We start from the raw sequence: 19,354 nt of genomic DNA on the forward strand, positions 1-19,354 counted from the left end.
CAATCTGAGAATAATGTACCCCCGTTTCTTAGTAGGAAAGGACGGGTGGGGGGAGGCTGCTGTCCTTCAGGCGTGCATAAAGGAGTAGTCCGGTACTATGCATCCAAGGTAGGTCCCAGTAAATTCAGGGAGGTTTTCTCCTAGGTAAATGTCCTTAGGATAGCCGTGCGGGGGGAGGAGCAGCAGCCTCGAGGACGAGCAAAGGGCGCCCTCGGGCGAGAGGACTACTCTGCGGCTGGCAGGAGGAGGAGGGAGGCGGGCTGCCGCTGCCGCCGCTCCCGCTCGCTCCTCCAGTCTGGCGTCTTTCGGCAGCAGGATATGGACTGGGGGGGCACAAAGAAAAGCGGAGCCTGGAAGCTGGCGTCACTCTACACTTTCAGTGCCTCTGCGGCGAAAGACCCCGGAAGGAATAGAAGCTGGAAGCTGTTCTACCTTTCCCTCTGGGGAAGGAAGGCGCCGCTCGCCCCGCCCCTCCTGGCTTGAAGCGCCTATTGGGTAGCCCGCTGCCCCGGAAGTGCTGGCCTGCTCTCGCCCTCGCTTCCGGAGAAGAGGGATGTCTGCGGAGTACGAGGCCGTCCAGCGGGGTCCTCTGCGCCTGAAGGGCGACGCCGGAGTGGCGCCCGCGGGGAAGCGGTAAGGGGCACGCGGTGGAGCCCCAATGTTCTATCGGTGCTTCTGAGACGCCGTTTAGATAGTCCTAGAAGGGAAACTTCCTGTATGCGGAGGCAGGAGTTCCTGATACTCTTGATGCATTTGTCTTCCTTTGAGTGGCAGGCGGGTGTTCAGCATTTATAAACGCTCGTTCGGTCTCTCTTGACCGCGACGGTCTCTCTGGACGGCGGCTGCGACTGCTTCCACTCCCGCTGCAGCTTTTTTTTTTACTTAATTTTCCCGCTCTTTTTCAGCACCCGGCGTATAAGACGACTCCCGACTTTGGAGAAGATTTTCCGGGGTTAAAAAGTCGTCTTATACGCCGGAATATACGGTAATACACAGCCAATAATTCACATTGCTCGATGAAGAAGACCTGATAAAGGTCAAAATGTGCTTGGTTAGAGACATAGTCTAAGATTAGACTGCCTTGATAGTGTGCATTCTTCTTTTGCAAAGTACTCATAATAGGACTCCGTTGTGAAGTTGGCATTGTTCAGATACATAAGATAGTGAGAAACTGTGTTATGCAAGTTTTCCATTTCAATATATGTTCATATTGATGATATTTTAACTGAGTATTTTGATTGTTTTAAATCATGTTCAGCTGTGTTATTTATTAAATTTACATTATAATTATATTAGTAATTCCAATAATTCAAGCTAATATACCACTTAGCCCAATTTTGTAATTCAGCTTTGTTGGGTTCTCATCCTGTGAAGTTATATTTTAGACTAGATGATCAGTTACACAAGAGTGACTTCTTTCCCAGGAAGGAAATGCTCGGCACATCCTCTGGGTCCTAATCCACTCTTGAATTTGGTCTCTGCATAGAGAGTTGGACTACGACCTGGGAGACCAGGGTTTGAATCCCCACACAGTCATGAAGCTCCCTGGGTGACCTTGGGCCAGTCACTGCCTCTCAGCCTCAGAGGAAGGCAATGGTAAACCACCTCTGAATACTGCTTACCATGAAAACCCTATTCATAGGGTCGCCATAAGTTGGAATCAACTTCAAGGCAGTCCATTTCATTTTTTTCATGTTTTAATTATGTTCACTCTGTTTGTTCTCAGGGTGGGGGAAACTAGCTATGAGAGGCAAGTCTGAGGTTAGTAGAAAAAGGCTTGTCTCTTCAAGTTTGATCTCCAGAGTATCCTTAGAAAAAATTTAATGGAACTATTTGTCTGAAAATAAACCAGAATTTTTCTGAGTTTTGAGGCATGAACATCTCTCCCCCATGTTTTTCTTATTTATTTATTTATTAAATTTATATACCGCCCCATAGCCGAAGCTCCCTGGGCGGTTCACAACAGACAATATCAAAATACAATAAAACATATATTTAAAACAATTCAAACAGCATTAAAAATGGGCTTCCTTAAAATTTTTTAAATTTAAAATGTTTATAACACATATTAAACACATATTAAAACACTTGTTAAAATGCCTGGGAGAAGAGGAAGGTTTTGACCTGGCGCTGGAAAGATAGCAATGTTGGCGCCAGGCGTACCTTGTTTTCCTTTGTTGTGCAACAGAGGCTAGGTAAGATTGAACTTGAAAAGCCCTGATCTGTTTTTCAGCTTCTAGAATCTAGATGCTGTTTTTATTCTTTTACTGTCTCACACAAATATTTAATGTTACATTGGAGTCACAGATGCTTAATATCATTTGTTAGCTAAAAATTACAGGGTATTCATGACTTTGCAACCTCAAGATTATAGATACAGAAGACAATTAAGAGTATTACTCAGAGATCTTTCCAGTTGCACAATGGAAATGTATTTGTTTGACAGGCCCTGGATTGTAACAAGTGTGGCAATTAAGGCAATGAATGATGTTATAAGCCTCCAAGAAATTAAAAAATAAACAAGTACAGGGCTACTTCTGAAAATTTTTGAAGATTAATGCTTAAGATGCTAATCTTTTGAAAAACATGTGATCTGGTGAAACAATACAGAGTTTCTGGAAAGGTATTTTAAAAACTGCTAAAGAAATAACAGGAGAAAATTTGACACACACGCCAGATAGCACCATTCAATGATTTACATAATTGCACTAAAATTAAGCAGGCCCAGTCTTAAACCAAATGGTACCCAAGTGAAGCCTGTATTTAGCACCTCCCTCTGTTTGTTCAACTTTGTAAGACTTTTTTAAAATTTATATTTGTAAAACAGGAATATCAAAATGTGATTTGCTGTCCTGGATTGTTTTATCTAGCCTTAGTTGGAATAAATAGCAGTTTCTTGAGTTTAAGTGTAGCAGGAAATTGTGTTTTATTAAAAAGTGAAACCAGAAGCTTTCAGTCTTTTTGCACATGGAGAAGGAAGAGAGGGAAAGGGGAAGCACACAATCCTGAGGACCATAGTATGTTTTCATAACAAATCTGAACTAAGTTAATATAACTAGTAGTTAATAAATGCCATTAACTGCTGTTGGTTTCAAGATTGTTTTGTGGAAGAAAAACGTACTTGTCTTGTCTTTATAAGTTGTTGAAATAAAGGGTTATAATAAAGTAGTAGTTTTAAAGTGCAAGTTGTTGTTGTTGTTGTTGTTATTGTTAGATTTATTAGTCCCTTGATACCCAAAGGTCCTCAAGCAACGTACACAATGTTAAAACAAAACAAAACAGACTATAAAAACAACAATAACCAATAACAACAAACGAGCAATACCACCCCCACACAGCCACAGGAAGGTTTGGCAGCATATAAAAAACAAAACATCATCTCAATCTATCAAATGCCTGGGAGAAAAGATATGTCTTTACCTGGCACCTAAAAGATGTCATTGACGGCACTGGATGGATCTTAGTGGGGAACATATTCCATAGATGGGGAGCAACAACTGAAAAAGCCCTTTCCCTTGTCACCACCCTCTGAGCGTCCCTCAAAGAGAGGACCTGGAGAAGGACCTCAGAGGAAGATCTAAGGATGCAGGTAGGTTCATATCAGGAGAGGCGTTCCAGAAGATATTGGGGTCCTGAGCCATAACGAGCTTTATAGGTTAAAACCAGCACTTTGAATTAGGCTCGGAAGCATATAGGCAGCCAATGCTATTGCAACAGGATAGGTGTTACACGCTCTGTTCACCTTGAATCCATCAACAGTTGGGCAGCTACATTCTGCACTAATTGAAGTTTCAGAACCATTTTCAAAGGCAACCCTATGTAAAGCGCATTGCAACAATCCAATCTTGAGGTTACCAGAGCATAAATAACTGTAGCCAGGTTATCACTGTCCAGATAGGATTGCAGTTGGGCCATCAGCCTAAGCTGATGGAAGGCACTCCACGCCACTGAGGCCACCTGTGCTTCAAGTGACAGCAATGGATCCAGGAGAACCTCCAAACTATGAACCCACTCCTTCAGACCCCATCTAGAGCAGGCCACACACCACTCAGCTAGTCAGAGGAACCACCCATCAATAGCATCTCAGTCTTGTCTGGATTAAGCTTATTGGCCCTCATCCAGTCCATTATCACAACCAAGCATCAATTCAGCACATCCACTGCCTCACTTGCAGAAGATGAAAAGGAGAAGTAGAGCTGTGTGTCACCAGCATACTGATGACAATGCACTCCATGGAGCTGAGTAATGCTCTTCAAGAACTGCCTTCTGGAGCCGGCCATCCAAGTAAGAATGGAATCACCTCAATGCAGTGTCCCCAATACCCAACTCGGACAGTCGCCCCAGAAGGATACCATGATCAATGATATTGAAAGACGCTGAGAAATCAAGGAGAATCAACACAGTCACACTCCCCCGTCTCTCTTCCGACACAGGTCATTGTATGGGGTGACCAAGGCAGTTTCCGTACTAAAATTCTAATTGCAGGCCTGAATCCTGATTAAAATGGATCTAGAAAATCTGTCTCCTCCAAGAGTACCTGGATCTGGTTGGCAACCACCATCTTGGATGGAAGTGATTTTATTCTCAAAACGCTTAGCAAACATGTCACAGTGGGCTTTAAATGGCTGTACCACCTCCCCAGGGCCAGTATGTAATAAGCCCTTAGCCACTCTAAACAGCTCAGTTGGACAGCAAGCTGAGTATGCAATGGAGGTGGAGAAGTAAGTTTTCTTTGCCTCCTTCACTGCCACTGAGTAGGCTCAAACATGAGGACGTACCAGTGTTCAGTTTCATTCGTTAGGAGTTTTTCTCCACCTATGCTTAAGCTGTCTCGCTTCTTACTTTGCTCTTAGCTCTAGGGTATACCATGGAGCTTTCTGAGCTCTTCCAATTGGGAGAGAACATTCAGGTGCAATTGTGTCAGTCGCCCAGGTCATCTCTGTATTCCACAGATCAACCTGGGCTTCAATGGACAAGCCAGCCATTCCAACTGAAAAACTCCCCAGAGCCCTCTGAAAACCAATAGGATCCATCAGTCTTTGGGGGCAGACCATCTTAATAGGTCCCCCACCTGCAGGGAAAAGGCCACTTTAAGTCTAAAGCTCACCAGCAGGTAATCTGACCATGACACAGAAACTGTTTTTATGACCCCCACCTTCAGATCTTTCTGTCCAGCTGAGAAAACCAAATCCAGAGGGTGCCATGTGTTGGCCCGATGACATGTTGGGACAGCCCCATGGTTGTCATGGAGACCATGAAGTCCTGAGCTGCCCAGACAGGGTGGACTTGGCATGAATGTTGATATCTCCCAACACTAACAGACTTGGGGTCCTCAGCACCACATCTCAGACCACGTCCGTCAGCCCAGGCAGGGAGATTGTTGGGCAGTGTTATACCAACAGAATCCCCAATCCATCCTGCCAGCCGAACACAAGGTACAAATACTCCATAGTGGCACTCAGACAAATGGAGCCTGTAGAGCAAGATGGTATTGCTGTAGACCAAAGCAACCTCCCCCTGGCCCTCAAGCCTACCCTGGTGCTGAACCAAATACCTGGCTGGGCACAAGTGGGAAAGGCTAACCCCACCCTGCTCTCCCACCCAGGTCTCAGTTATACACGCCAGGTCAGCATCTCCATCCTCAATTAAATTGTGGATAAGAGAGATTTTATTATGGACTGACCTGGCATTGACATGCAGCACCCAGAGATTTGAGGGCGAGGTGGCACAACCCCCACCAAACCTTTGGCTGGAGAAAAGGTCAGAACTTGGTATAGGCTGTAACTGTCTGTGCCACAGTCCAGACTTCAGCTGTCTGGATTGAGTTCCCCTCAACTGGCTCGTCCTTGATCCAACGCCATATCTCTCCTATCTGAGACCACTGAAATTGGACTCCCCTCTGCTACCCCAGAGCAGTCCAGAATTTGCTCTGCCAGGCACATGATATAATAACAGTTCCTGGCTGCCAAAGCAAATATGAAAGTAAAGAATTTGTAACCCACCCTCTAGTAGATAAAATAAAAATAAGCCATAAACATAAACAGTCCCCTCCCCAGCCCAATGTCTGTTATGTTGTTTTGGGAATTTCCCACCTCTTCCCTAACCGTAGGAGTCCTGGCTTCAAAGTTGCAAATCAGTGGGGGAATAGGTGTTTCTCCAGGGATAGATGAGGGCTCTTCTGTCCTTATTGGGAGGACAGTAGCGAAGGCAGAGCAATAACAGATGGCAACAGTTTGCTCTGCAGATGTTCCTGCTATTGCACCTCTCCTGCCATTGCTGGGGGTTGTCATAACTTTGCCAGTACTTTACATAGGCCTTGTTCAAACACTTTCTGTGGTTTTAGTTGCTCTCATCATTTATACTGAACAGATTATGTGCTGGATTGAATTTCCTGTACAGTATGCTGCTGTGCCACATTCAAAGTTGGCACTCTGGTATCTGTGGTTGGCAAAGACAGCAAGTAAATCAGAAGTCAGGACAACACATTTCATAACATAAAGTATATAACTTAAACTTGTTTAGTGTATACAAAGAGGACACATCCCATATCTTGCCAGAGATATCCTGCCTCTCCTGATATGATGCCTAGCTGTACATTTTAATAGTCAAGAAACTGCAGCTGTCATTCTCCACTCACCCGACTCCGTGGTAAGTGGTGGTAATGCAGCTGAAGCTCTGCTCACGGCCGGAATTCGATTCCAACGGAAAGAGGAAGTCGAATCTCCGGTAAAAGGGGTCGAGGTCCACTCAGCCTTCCATCCATCCGTGGTTGGTAAAATGAGTACCCGGCATATGCTGGAGGGTAAAGAAAGGCCGGGGAGGGAACTGGCAATCCCACCCCATATATACGGTCTGCCTAGTAAACGTCGCAAGACGTCACCCTAAGAGTCGGAAACGGCTCGCACTATAAGTGCGGGGACACCTTTACCTTTTACATGGCTTTTGGAATTTAAAATTGATTTAAAGAAGTTCATTTTTTCTATTTGGCCTAGACCAATTTAGCACTTTATTTGTAGTAGTTTTCTAAATGCAAGGACTCATTCTTTTAAAGCTCAACCAGCATATTATGATGTCAACAAAATTAAGGGCTACATTACAGTAGTCAGCACATGCTGTTAAAGGTGTTGCCATAATAGTTTACAGTCCATGTATCCATCTTCATTACAAGTGTAAATATTAATAATTAAGGATGTTAAAACGAAATCATTATAAATGATTAAAACAGATGTCAGATTTCATGTGAAAAGCATGATAAAAAGTAATTGCTGCCAGCACATCCCTCTCACCCAGCTCTTTTTAGCAATTAACCTTTATTGCCAGTAATTTACCCCTATATTCATAAGGCTCTCTCCGAAGAAGAAACATTAATGGTATCATACGTAACAGTGCCATTATCTGTGCTGGCTGATTGCCTTCTCATGAAAGCTGCACGCACTACACTGAAATGTGATTGTATGTTAATGTTGATTTATGGGCCCTTTATATGTTCAATTTGCTGTCTGTGTATATCTGTATAATGTGAAGGCTATGCCAAAAGAGTCCTGTCCATCTGTTGGTGGTCTGAGTTTTGATATCCTTTTATTTAATGTGCTAAAAAAGATGAACATTTTTGCTGCCTTCCCTATAAACACTAAATGGTCATCAGAGTGATTGTAGCCCAGTAGTTGGTCTATATTTGAAGCAGGGCAGGGCATAAGAATTGCTAGTGGTTTGTTAGCAATAATATTCAGCTTCAAATGTGACCTTTCTCACAAGCAGTAAGTTCATTTTAACAGTTAATAGGCAATTAAATGAATAGGAGAGCACCTCTTTGTACATGTGGGAACAGACATGACATTTTTTAAAAAACAGAAAATCCCTAACAGACATTTTACATTTAAATATAAGCTGTTCTGTATATATTGGTGATTTTAAAACAAAATTATGATAAAAATGAAGTCAAGGACATTTTTCTTTGCACCGAATATGTAACAGCAATCTGGTTATTTGTTTTTTCCCATGAGAATGTATCTAGATTTTTTCTATTCTCCGCCATTTAATAGTCGCTGCTGTGTTTATATGGAAGAAAGGCAGTATTGCCAAAAGAGTTCACATCTGGAAACAATATTATAAATAGGGTTCTTTGTACTTGGCATTAAAAATGAATGTATCAAAAAATTCACATTCTGTGTTCATAGGTATCCAAGGCCTTAGTAGGGCTGAGAGATAATAGTCGAGATGGAACACTGGGGTAGATCCTTTTGAAGATCAGTTGAGAAGTGGAGAATAGTGCAGGGTAGTTTCTGAAATAAGAAGTTTAACCAAAGAAGTGGATATGCGGAAAGACGAAAGAGCAGGCAGGAAGATAGAGAAGCTGGCAGAGGTCAGAGGAGGAAGACACACTGATCTAGAGCCAGACTTAGGAACCACATAAGGAAAGCTGGAGTGTGGCAGTTGCCAAGACCAATATTCAGAAGCATTTTTAGACAATCTTTGTAAGGAGTATAGTAGACTACCTCAGGGGCTGGAACCTGGCTGAGACCTAAGGGGACAAACTTGCTCTTTTTCCCCTCCACTATCCAGCCATGAGTGGTTTGCCACATAAGACACTAGCAGCCAAATACATTGGATGCTTCTGATAGATCCATAGCTCTATCAAGTGTGAGCCACTCCAGCAACTGACTTGATGCCCTTCAAATGTTGCTGGACTACAATTCCCATAATCCTTGACCATGTAGGCTGGAGCTGATGGAAGTTGTAGTCCAACAACTTATGGAGAACACCACATTTGCTAGCCATGATCTAACGCAAGCATTGTTAATATTGAGGCTAATATTGAGACTCCTGAAAAAGCCCACCCTGGACCCATTGGTCTGTGACAATTACCGACTGGTGACAAATACCGCCTTTTTAGGAAAGGTGATTGAGAGGGTTGTGGCGCAGCAATTGCAAGTACTCTTGGATGAAACAGATTATCTTGACCCATTCCAGTCTGGGTTCAGGCCTGGTTATGGGACTGAATCGGCCTTGGTCGCTCTGATGGATGACCTTTATCGGGAAAAGGACAGGGGGAGTGTGACCCTGTTATTTTTACTTGATCTCTTAGCGCTTTTGATACCATTGACCATGGTATCCTTCTGGACCAACTTGGTGAGATGGGTATCGGAGGCACTGTTTTACAGTGGTTCTGATCCTACCTCCAGGGTCATTTTCAGAGAATAGCATTGGGTTATTGTCTTTCGGCCCCCTGGCAGTTGTGCTGTAGGGTGCCACCATGTTGTCCCTCATGCTGTTTAACATCTATATGAAGCCCTGGAGGCAGTCTTCAGGAAATTTGGGGCAAGGTGTCAGCAGTATGCTGATGATACCCAGCTGTATTTCTCTGTAACATCTGAATCGGAAGAGGCCGTGCAAGCCCTGGACCACTGCCTGGACTTGGTGGTGGGCTGGATGAGGCCAATAAACTGAGTCTGAATCCTAGCAAGATGGAGCCACTGTGGGTTAGAGGTTCCCAAGTTTGGATAATTGGTCAGTTGTCTGCTTTGGATGGGGTTGTACTCCCTCTGAAAGAGCAGGTCCGTAGTCTGGGGGTGCTCCTAGATCCATCTTCGTTGCTAGAGGCCCAGGTGACCTCCGTGGCTAGGAATGCCTTTTACCAGCTTTGGCTGGTAAGACAGCTGCGGCCGTTTCTGGACTGGGATAGCCTGACCACTGTTGTCCACACACTGGTAACCTCCAGGCTGGATTACTGTAATGCACTCTATGTGGGGCTGCCCTTGAGGTTGGTTCGGAAGCTGCAGCTGGTGCAAAATGCGGCGGCGATACTGCTCACTGGGGCAGGGTATTGCCAACATATCACCCCACTTCTGCTGAAAGAATTGCACTGGCTGCCCATTTACAACCAGGCCAAGTTCAGGGTTCTAGTTGTGGTGTACATAGCCCTATACAGCTCAGGACCAGGATACCTGAAAGACTATCTTATCGCTTATATACGCAGTCGATCACTGCGCTCTGCAGGTGAGGGCCTCCTACAGACACTATCTTATCAGGAGGTCCGTTCTGCACAATATAGGAAAGGGACCTTTAGTGTGGCAGCACCTACCCCTAAATATTAGACAGATGCCATCTCTGTTATCTTTTAGGTACCTATTGAAGACCTTCCTCTTTCAACAAGCCTTTTAAGTTGAGACCTTATCCCAGTCTGCATCTGTGTTGGGATTGTTTTTTAATATGTTTTAAAACCTTTTTTAAAAAATGTTTTTTAACATTTTTTTAAAAAAAAAAAGTCTTCAAAGCTTTTAAAAAATGTTTTTAAAGTTTGGTTTTAATGTATTTTAAAGTCTGTTTTTATGATGTTTTAAAGTGTTTTTAGTGCTTTTGTTTGCTGCCCTGGGCTCCTGCTGGGAGGAAGGGCAAGATATAAATCAATCCACTAATTAATTAATTAATTAATACTAAGTCTATCATCCTGCTATGAGGAGGGGGAGAGCCAGTGTGGTGTAGTGGTTAAGGTGTTGAATCCCCACACAGCCATGAACTGGGTGACCTTGGACCAGTCACTGCCTCTCAGCTTCAGCGGAGGGCAATGGTAAACCCCCTCTGAATACCATTTACCATGAAAACCCTATTCATAGGGTCGACCTAAGTCAGAATCGACTTGAAGGCAGTCCATTTCCATTTATGAGGAGGGGAGCTGTCCTGGTTCCCAACCGAAGAAGCAGACTCAGGACTCGAAGACTGGATTTTTCTGCATGAAGCTGTATTCAGGAAATCACTACAGGAGCACAACATCACGCTAGGCATGACTGGAACATCTCTCAGGATACCAAAGTCTAGGCTTATCTGTGGAACAAAGCATGGAGGTGACAGCAAGGAGTTGCCGTAGTGGGGCTAAACAAGCATCACTAAAGCTTTATATCAGAGAGGGACAGAGACTGGCTCCTATGGGTTAATTCTAGGTCTTTTGGGTTTTAGCTACAAGGTGCAAGGTACTACAAGGAGCAGAAAGCATCTTCTTGACCTGCTGCTGCCATATGGTTTTTCGCTTTGACCTTGGAGAAAGTCATCTCTGATTCCGACAGACTGCTTTCACTTTGCTCTCTAGACTCTTGGTTAAGTTTTATCTGCACCCAGCTGGATGCCAGGGCAATTTATCACTAGACGGCTCAAGCGAAAGGAGGGGGGGTTCTGCAGTTTGCTCACTAATTCTGTTAGTAAGTTCAGATAATTCTGAAAACCTTTCCCCTGTCCTGTCACCCTTTTCCTCAAGACTCCTCATCTTTCCACTCTTGCCAATGTTTCTCCTTGGGGCCCATGACAGGAGCCTCTTATTGACCAAGAGACATCAACTTTGTGCTCAATAATTATGCAAGAGCTTACTTGAACAACTGGGGGGCTCTGCTAAACTTTCTGTTTATGCCTCAAAATATCAGCTGATATCTGTGTCTGATATTCTGGAGAGCCAGAGCCAGTCAGAGTACTGGGCTAGATGAACAAACAATCTAACATAGTCTAAGGCAGCTTCCTATGTTGTTGTTATTATTTATTAAATTTATATTCTACTCTTGCTCCCAAAGAAGCCCAAGGTTGCACTAAAAAGACAACAGAGACAGCACACGTCTAATATTTAAGGGGAAGGAATTCCAAAGGGTAGGTGCCACAAAACTAAAGGCCCTATTCCTATGTTATGTGGAATGGACCTTCTAATAACATGGTATCTGCAGGAGGCCCTCACCTGTAGAGTGCATTGACTGACTAGGTATATAAAGGGTGAGGTGATATTTCAAGTTTCCTGGTCCCAAGCTATATTGGAGTTTATACAACAAAACCAGCATCTTGAACTTAACCCAGTAGCCAGTTGGCAGCCAGTACAATTCTTTCACCAGTGGCATAACATTTTGGTGATATCCTGCCCCTGTGAACCAGTTGAGCCACCTGATTTTGCACCAACCTCAAGGGAAGCCCCACATAGAGAACATATTTATTTTGAAGATGTTTTAATTAAATAATTTTTATTACAAATGTTAAATATTTGATGAACGCAAGTTTGTTTCTTCAAAATTTTGTTAGCTTCAGGGAAATAATTTGTGGTTTCAAGATGGAAGATGATATTCATGGGTGTATTCGCTTATAATTACAAGTGTATGAATACACTTAAAACTTCAGAGGTCCTGCCGTTTAGTAGATGTCTGCGTTTACCATTCATGTCATAATTATCTGTAATGGAGAAAAATAGTGATTTGCAGTGCTTGAGATGAAAAATGTATGTGTGAGAGAACACATTTATCTTAGTAGGATGTGACTGGTCTATTTACAAAAAGACGCAGATGTGAACATTTCAATAATTAGATTTTTAATTAGTATATCATAAGATAGATAGATTATTGCTTTGGTTGGAGTTAGGAAATCCATGTATTGAATGTTGGCTCTAAATGGTGATCTTTTTTCTGACATTTTTATGCATTATAAATAAGGCTGTGTATCAGATAAAATGTCAGTTTTAATAGTGTAATGTCACAGTGGCAGGTGGATTTCTTTGCTGGATAATAACTGCATTAAAATTGTGGTTATAATTAATCTTAATGCATTTTATTCTGCTGATGGAATATCTTATTTAACATTCAGTATGTGATATAATTCTAGGGTTTCTCCACTTCTCCACATTCAGAATGCCTATCATGAGATGGTGATTCTAATAGAGGGTTGGGATGCTAAATAGTTGAGTCATATGTACTTTAAGTACTCTGTTCTTTTCCTACAGTTGCCGGACGAGTAATCGAAAAAGTTTGATATGCAATGGACAGTCCCCAGCTATGCCTCGGCCCCATTCACCACTTTCTGCTCATGCAGGTAATCCCACTGTTTTCATACATTTTAATATTTATAGAAAAATCTTGGAAGTCTGGAATTTTTTTATATATTGCTCTAACAATATTTGTGGTATAGCTTTGGCATTAGTATACAATTGTAATAGGTCTGAATGAATTGGTGTTGTTTTGGAGAACTCTTAGCCTAGCATTTTCAGCGATCACTGCTGAACCAGGTTAGAATGAAAGTTCAAAATTCCAGATTTTAATGCTGTTTTAAATACATAACATTGAATTTTAGCAGCAATGACATTAGATAACTTGTCAGTTCTGAGAAAATAAAAAGCTGTTTGCCTGGGGCTAAAAACACAAGAATTTTATAGGCAAGGTGCCACAACAGAGAAGGCCCTCTCTCCAGTCCTCACCCACCTCATTTCAGATAGCAGGGGGACTGGGGTAGGTCCTTTGAATATTAATACCATGTATGGGCAGGTTGATAAGTAAGCAAATGTTTCCCCAGATCCCCAGCCTATAGAGCTTCAAAGGATAAAACACCAGCACATGAAAAACGGGGAAATGTAGGTATCATTGGATTACAGAACTTACTTTAAAATCTGATGTTTTCAAATAGTGAACTGCCATGCTTGCTTTTATGTGATTAGCAATTGCCATTTGTACAGAAAAAGATTCCATATAGCTGATTACACAGATGCATACAAATGTATAAAAAAATCTGTTCATTTCTGTATATAGCTAGCACCTAAATAATTGATATTAGTTCCTAAAACTGAACTGTTTTTCCAGCTCTGGTTTCAAACCATCATGCACATAAAATGCTCAGCTCACACAATTCAAATTAAAGAAATGAGACACAGGAATGTCACACAGAAATACATTTAAACAAAGAATGCAGTCTTTATGCACTAAGAGAAAACATGAGGACAGTAAGAGAGAGAGGAACATAACTTACTATTGTAATTTCAAAGCTATTGTATTACATTAGAATGTCTGTGAAAAGAGAATACTTAATAAGCTACACATTGATTTCATAAGAACATAAGAAGAGCCTGCTGGATCAGGCCAGTGGCCCATCTAGTCCAGCATCCTGCTCTCACAGTGGCCAGCCAGGTGCCTGGGGGAAGCCCGCAAGCAGGACCTGAGTGCAAGAACACTCTCCCCTCCTGGGGCTTCCGGCAACTGGTTTTCAGACGCATACTGCCTCTGACTAGGGTGGCAGAGCACAGCCATCATGGCTAGTAGCCATTGATAGCCCTGTCCTCCATGAATTTGTCTAATCTTCTTTTAAAGCCATCCAAGCTGGTGGCCAGTACTGCGTCTTGTGGGAGCAAATTCCATAGTTTAACTTTGCGCTGAGTAAAGAAGTACTTCCTTTCACTGCAGATCTTTTCTCAACTTTGAAACGGTCATTTTCGAATCCTGATCTACATGCTTCTTTGCATTAAGAGGCATAATACGGATCAAATGGTATATGGAATAAAAATAAATGCCTGTTCTATGCCGGCAGCCATCAACATTTTTGTAGGTCCAAATTTCTCCAAACTCTCCTTCCCAGGGGTTTGCTTGGAGATATTGAATTGTATATTGAAAGTTAAAGTTTTCTTGAAAGCAAGATAGTTGCTACTGCCAGAAGGTCATTTATTGAAAGGTTAAACATTTACCTTTCTTGCAGAGAGAACGATACACAATTAGATTTAAGAGATAGCAAGCTGTTTTCTGTAGTGAGTTCTGTCATCTTCTGGGATGATCTAGAGTGAGTTGAGCTCCTGCAGGTCTTCAGCAGCTTATTCCTAAATATTTTTCTGTAGAAGTCATCTTGGATAGTTGGCTAAATTATAAAATTCACCAGCTTACTACAAACTAATAAAAGAGGACATTCAGTTATTCACTGGTATCTTCTATGATTATGATGATAAATGCTGAGAGACATTAAAGAGAGTTGTTAAATAGTGACAACAGGGTTTCCAACTTTGTATTTATAATCTTGAATTTAAAAGAGTAGTTATTATTAATCTCCCTTAACACTAATTAATATCAGTGTATCAAAACACATATTCCATTAAAATGCAGCATTAAAATGCAGCAATAATCTACAGTCAGTGCAACATTTGCCCTCTCAAAAGGTTTAGAGTTCTTCTGATATGATATACAATAGATGTGTATGCAGGACAGCTCCTCACATATTGCCATTAAATACAATATTTTAAAATGCTGATTACCTACTCTCAGTGTTTGCCTATCTCTGGAGATTGTAGTGTTGATTATATAATGCCAGATCCTACCAATCAGGTTTACTTTATCTGGCCAGAAATGTCAGTATTAGTCTCAGCAGCAAATGAAATATCTGAAAACCAAAACATAAAACAGCCAGCAAATTCCTGAGAACAGCAGGATTTGAGTAATAAGCAAGTAGTGTGCATATGGGCAGAGAATTAACTGGCACTGGTTGTCATTTGAAAATTTCCCAGGTGTTGACTTGCAGATAGGTGGATGAGTTCTGACAAAAACTCTGTGAGTGATGAAGGTCATAGATGGGACTCCAGTTGTTATCTTCTTAGCTTTTCTGGAATGCCACACTTTAAATTCACAGAAGCAGGATTCTTTTCCATAAAGTCTTTCTTGATGAGTGTTTGAGTTATTTGAATACTCAAACAATTCAGTTGTGCAACATGCTGTGGACTTTCTTGCATCTAAATACTGAAGTTGCATTTAGTTAGTGATAAAAGCAATAAAGTTTTAAAAGAAAAACAATACATTCAGCAAAAATAAATCTTCTGCTGTAAGGATGCATGTTCTTCCAGGCATCTTCCTCATAACTTTTTTTGCTTAAGACCTGTTTTCCCCAAATGTTCAAGATAAGATTTTCTAGTGACATTTGGGCTAGGGGTACCATTTTCTACCTGCAGGGATGGGGGACTAGTTAGGATGCTCAGCTCCCAGAGACATACAGATTCTTGAACATTCTGTGGAATTTTCTGGTGGATCCAGTAAATAAAGCTGGCAATCCTTCCTACGCCCTTATTTCACTGTGGAATGGCAAGATGCAAAGGACCATAGATACAATCACTCCTGAGTACCCTCTCCGATTCTCTGGAACATGTTTAGTCCCTAGTATACTTGGGAGCTACATACTATCATGAAACAGGCTGGACGAAGGCTAGAACCCAGGTGGCGAAAGTCCTGCTGGGAAGATAACCAAACATTCGTTAGAGCACACATAACCATGCCTACTGCATGGCAGTGAAAGCAGTGAAGAGGACCTCCTTTGCTGTCCCTATCACTTCATTGAGTAATCGTCCATTGGAGCTCTTCAGGATGGTCTGTAGACTTGACACCTTTATCAATGAATGGAGCAGACACCTCAAAGACTCTCTGTGATTTGCTTGCTGAACACTTTGAGGACAAAGTTGTTCACCTCCATAATGAGCTAAACATCTGATTGATGATGCTCCAAGGTGAGGTTACCAATGCTCCATCAAGCCTTGCTTTGTGGGATCAGTTTCAGTTTTTGCAGCTTGATGATGTTAACAAGGTGCTTGTGAGTATGTGCCCAACAACATGCTGTCTTGCCCCTTCATGAGTGGTTAAAGCTAGTGGGGGGGTGCCTTCTACCTTGAAGGAGGTGGTAGTGCAGCCATTCCTAAAAACAACGCCACCCAGAACCAGATAATATTCAACAACTCCCATCCAGTCTAGAGATGCAAAGGCCCAGAAAAATACCCAGAAAATGTCAGGACCAGGTTCCCATTTCCCCCCATTGTTTTCAGATATAATTCAGGGAAAAAACCATCCAAGTTTTCCCCCCAATTTTTCTGGTGTTTTTGTGGGCCTTCACACCTCTAACCCCCTTTCTGGTCACGTTACTTGAGAGGATTGTGGCAATGCAGCTGCAGAGATTCTTGGAGGAAGCAGTTTATCTAGACCCATTCCAATATGGGTTCAGACTTGAGTTAGGGAATGAATCAGCCTTGGTTGCTCTGATGGATGACCTTTATCAGGAAAGGAACAAGGGAGTGGAGCCCTTTCGATCCTGCTCATTGACCATGGTTTTGTCCTGGACCTTATAAGGAAGATGGGTGTTGGGGGCACTGTTCTGCTGGGATTCTGGCCTTACTTCCAGAGATGGTTTCAGAAGATAGCATTGGATGAGTGTTTCCTAGCTCTTGAGGTACAGCATGCCATAGGGCTCTATATTGTCTCCAATGCTATTTAACATCTATATGAAGCCATTGTGAGAAGATGTTAGGAGTTTTGGAGCACGGTGTTATTAATATGCTTGGATTCCTGCACTGAGTTGATGGCATTATAAGCCCCTTCCAACTCTACTATTCTATGATTCTGTTTTTCTGTAACATCTGAATAGGGAATGGCTGAGCAGGCACTGGACCAGTGTCTGCATACAGTGGTGGGCTGGATGAGGGGTAATCCTGGGAAGACAAAGGCTCTACAAAGTGAGTAGACTGGATGGGGTTGCACTTTCCCTGAAGGACTAGGTGCATAGTCTAGAAGTGCTACTAGATCTTGTTCTGTCATGGGAGGTGCAGGTGTCCTCAGTGGCTAGGAGTGCCTGTTACCAGTTTTGGCTTGTAAAACAGCTGTGGCTGCTCCTGGATCAAGATAGGTTGTCCACAGTTATCCATTACACCTCTGGGTTGTATTCCACAATGTACTCTGTGTGGGCCTATCCCTGAAATTGATCTGGAAGCTGTAGCTAGTGCAGAACATGGTGGACAGGTGAACTACAGACGGCATGTAACAACTTGTTTGCAGAATTTGCCCTGGTTGCCAATCTGCTTCCAAGCCAAATTCAAGTTTTGGTACTAACATTATAAGTTCCACTACTGCTCAGGACCAGGTTACTCATCCTTCATATAGCCATTATATCACTGCATTCTGCAAGAGGATTTCTCCTTCGAGTTCCTAAAATATTAAAAGCCTGCTTCACAGTAACCCAGAACAGAGCTTCCAGTGTGGCTGCCCCTGTTTTGTGGGACAGCATCCCTGTTAAGATTTGACAGGCACCCACTATATATTTTTTCTGGAAACAAGAAGACATTTTTGTTTTGATAAGCTTTTCTGGCTGGATGAAAGGGGATAAGGGGGAGGCAGACGTAAACTTGGTGGTAACGACTGATGAAAGCTTGTGCACAGTAATGGGAACAGAGAGATCGACTGTAATAGGGACCAGTAACAGTCCTCAGAAAAATTTAGTAAGGAAGCCAAGCCATAAATCACATGGTCTTAGATGTCTGTATATTAACGCGCAGCGCATGGGAAACAAGCAGGACGAACTTGAACTCTTAATACAGGAGGGTAATTACAACTTGATAGGTGTAACTGAAACTTGGTGGGATGACTCCCATGACTGGAATACAGCAATTGAATGATATAACTTGTTCAAAAAGAACAGAAGGAATAAAAAGGGAGGTGGAGTTGCACTATATGTTAAAAGTATATATCCCTGCACAGAAATACAGGAAGATGAGCTTGGTAGCTCCACTGAGAGTATCTGGATTAAAATTAATGAGGCAAGGAATAAAAGGAATGTGGTGCTTGGAGTCTATTACCGACCACCCAATCAAGGAGAAGACGAGAATGTAATTTTTGAAAAGCAAATTGCCAATGTTTTGAGGAGGCATAATGTAGTAGTACTGGGGGATTTCAATTATCCCGATATTTGTTGGCAGACAGATTCTGCCAAACACGGCCCCTCCAAGAAATTTCTGGCTTGTGTTGGAGATAACTTTCTCCTACAGAAAGTGGAGGAAGCAACCAGAGGATCAGCTATCCTGGACTCGATTCTAACCAATAGAGATGATTTGGTGGATGAAGTGGCAGTTACGCGAACTCTGGGGGAAAGTGACTACACCACACTTGAATTCTTGATTTTAACAGAAGCAAAAGCTGAGAGTAGCCATACATGCCCCCTGGACTTCAGGAAAGCTGATTTTAATAAACTCAGAACAATTGTAAGTACGGTTCCATGGCAAGCCACCCTAATGAGAAAAGGAGTCCAAGATAGGTGGGAGTTTCTAAAAAAAGGAAATTCTAAAAGCGCAATGGCAAGCAATTCCAACAAGAAAAAAAGGGGGGAAACAACAGAAGAAGCCAATGTGGCTTCACAAAAAGCTTAGAGATGACCTGAAAACAATAAAGGACACATACAGGAAGTGGAAAGAAGGCCAGGCCACAAAGGAAGAGTACAGGCGGGTATCACGGAATTGCAGGGATGGTGTCAGGAAGGCTAAAGCTGCGAATGAGCTGAGGTTAGCGAGAGATGCTAAAAGCAACAAAAAAGCTTTCTTCAGGTATGTCCATAGTAAAAGACAGAGAAAAAAACCAGTGGCACAGCTACTTAATGAAGATGGCAAAATGATGACAAAGAAAAGGCAGAAGTGCTCAATTCCTACTTTGGCTCAGTCTTCTCCCAAAAAAGGGTCTAGGACCCTCCCGGGAAACATGAAGTAGAAGGGGCAGGATTGGAGCTTGAGATTGATAGACAAACGGTCAAGGAATACCTAATCACTTTGAATGAGTTCAAATTGGCAGGG

The 19,354-nt window shown here is 42.4% G+C and overlaps 1 protein-coding gene across 6 annotated transcripts in view; it reads left to right on the plus strand.

The window, feature by feature from the left end:
• Nucleotides 1-19,354, plus strand: part of MAST4 (microtubule associated serine/threonine kinase family member 4) — a 440,571-nt gene that overhangs the window by 306,695 nt on the left and 114,522 nt on the right. For all 6 annotated transcript variants that reach the window (XM_061619535.1, XM_061619526.1, XM_061619556.1 and 3 more), the window contains one exon: nt 12,740-12,828. In XM_061619535.1, the coding sequence (XP_061475519.1) occupies nt 12,740-12,828 (89 nt within the window). The remainder of the gene's footprint in view (nt 1-12,739; nt 12,829-19,354) is intronic.

Source organism: Rhineura floridana, chromosome 1 (assembly GCF_030035675.1).
Source record: "Rhineura floridana isolate rRhiFlo1 chromosome 1, rRhiFlo1.hap2, whole genome shotgun sequence".
Taxonomy (NCBI): domain Eukaryota; kingdom Metazoa; phylum Chordata; class Lepidosauria; order Squamata; family Rhineuridae; genus Rhineura; species Rhineura floridana.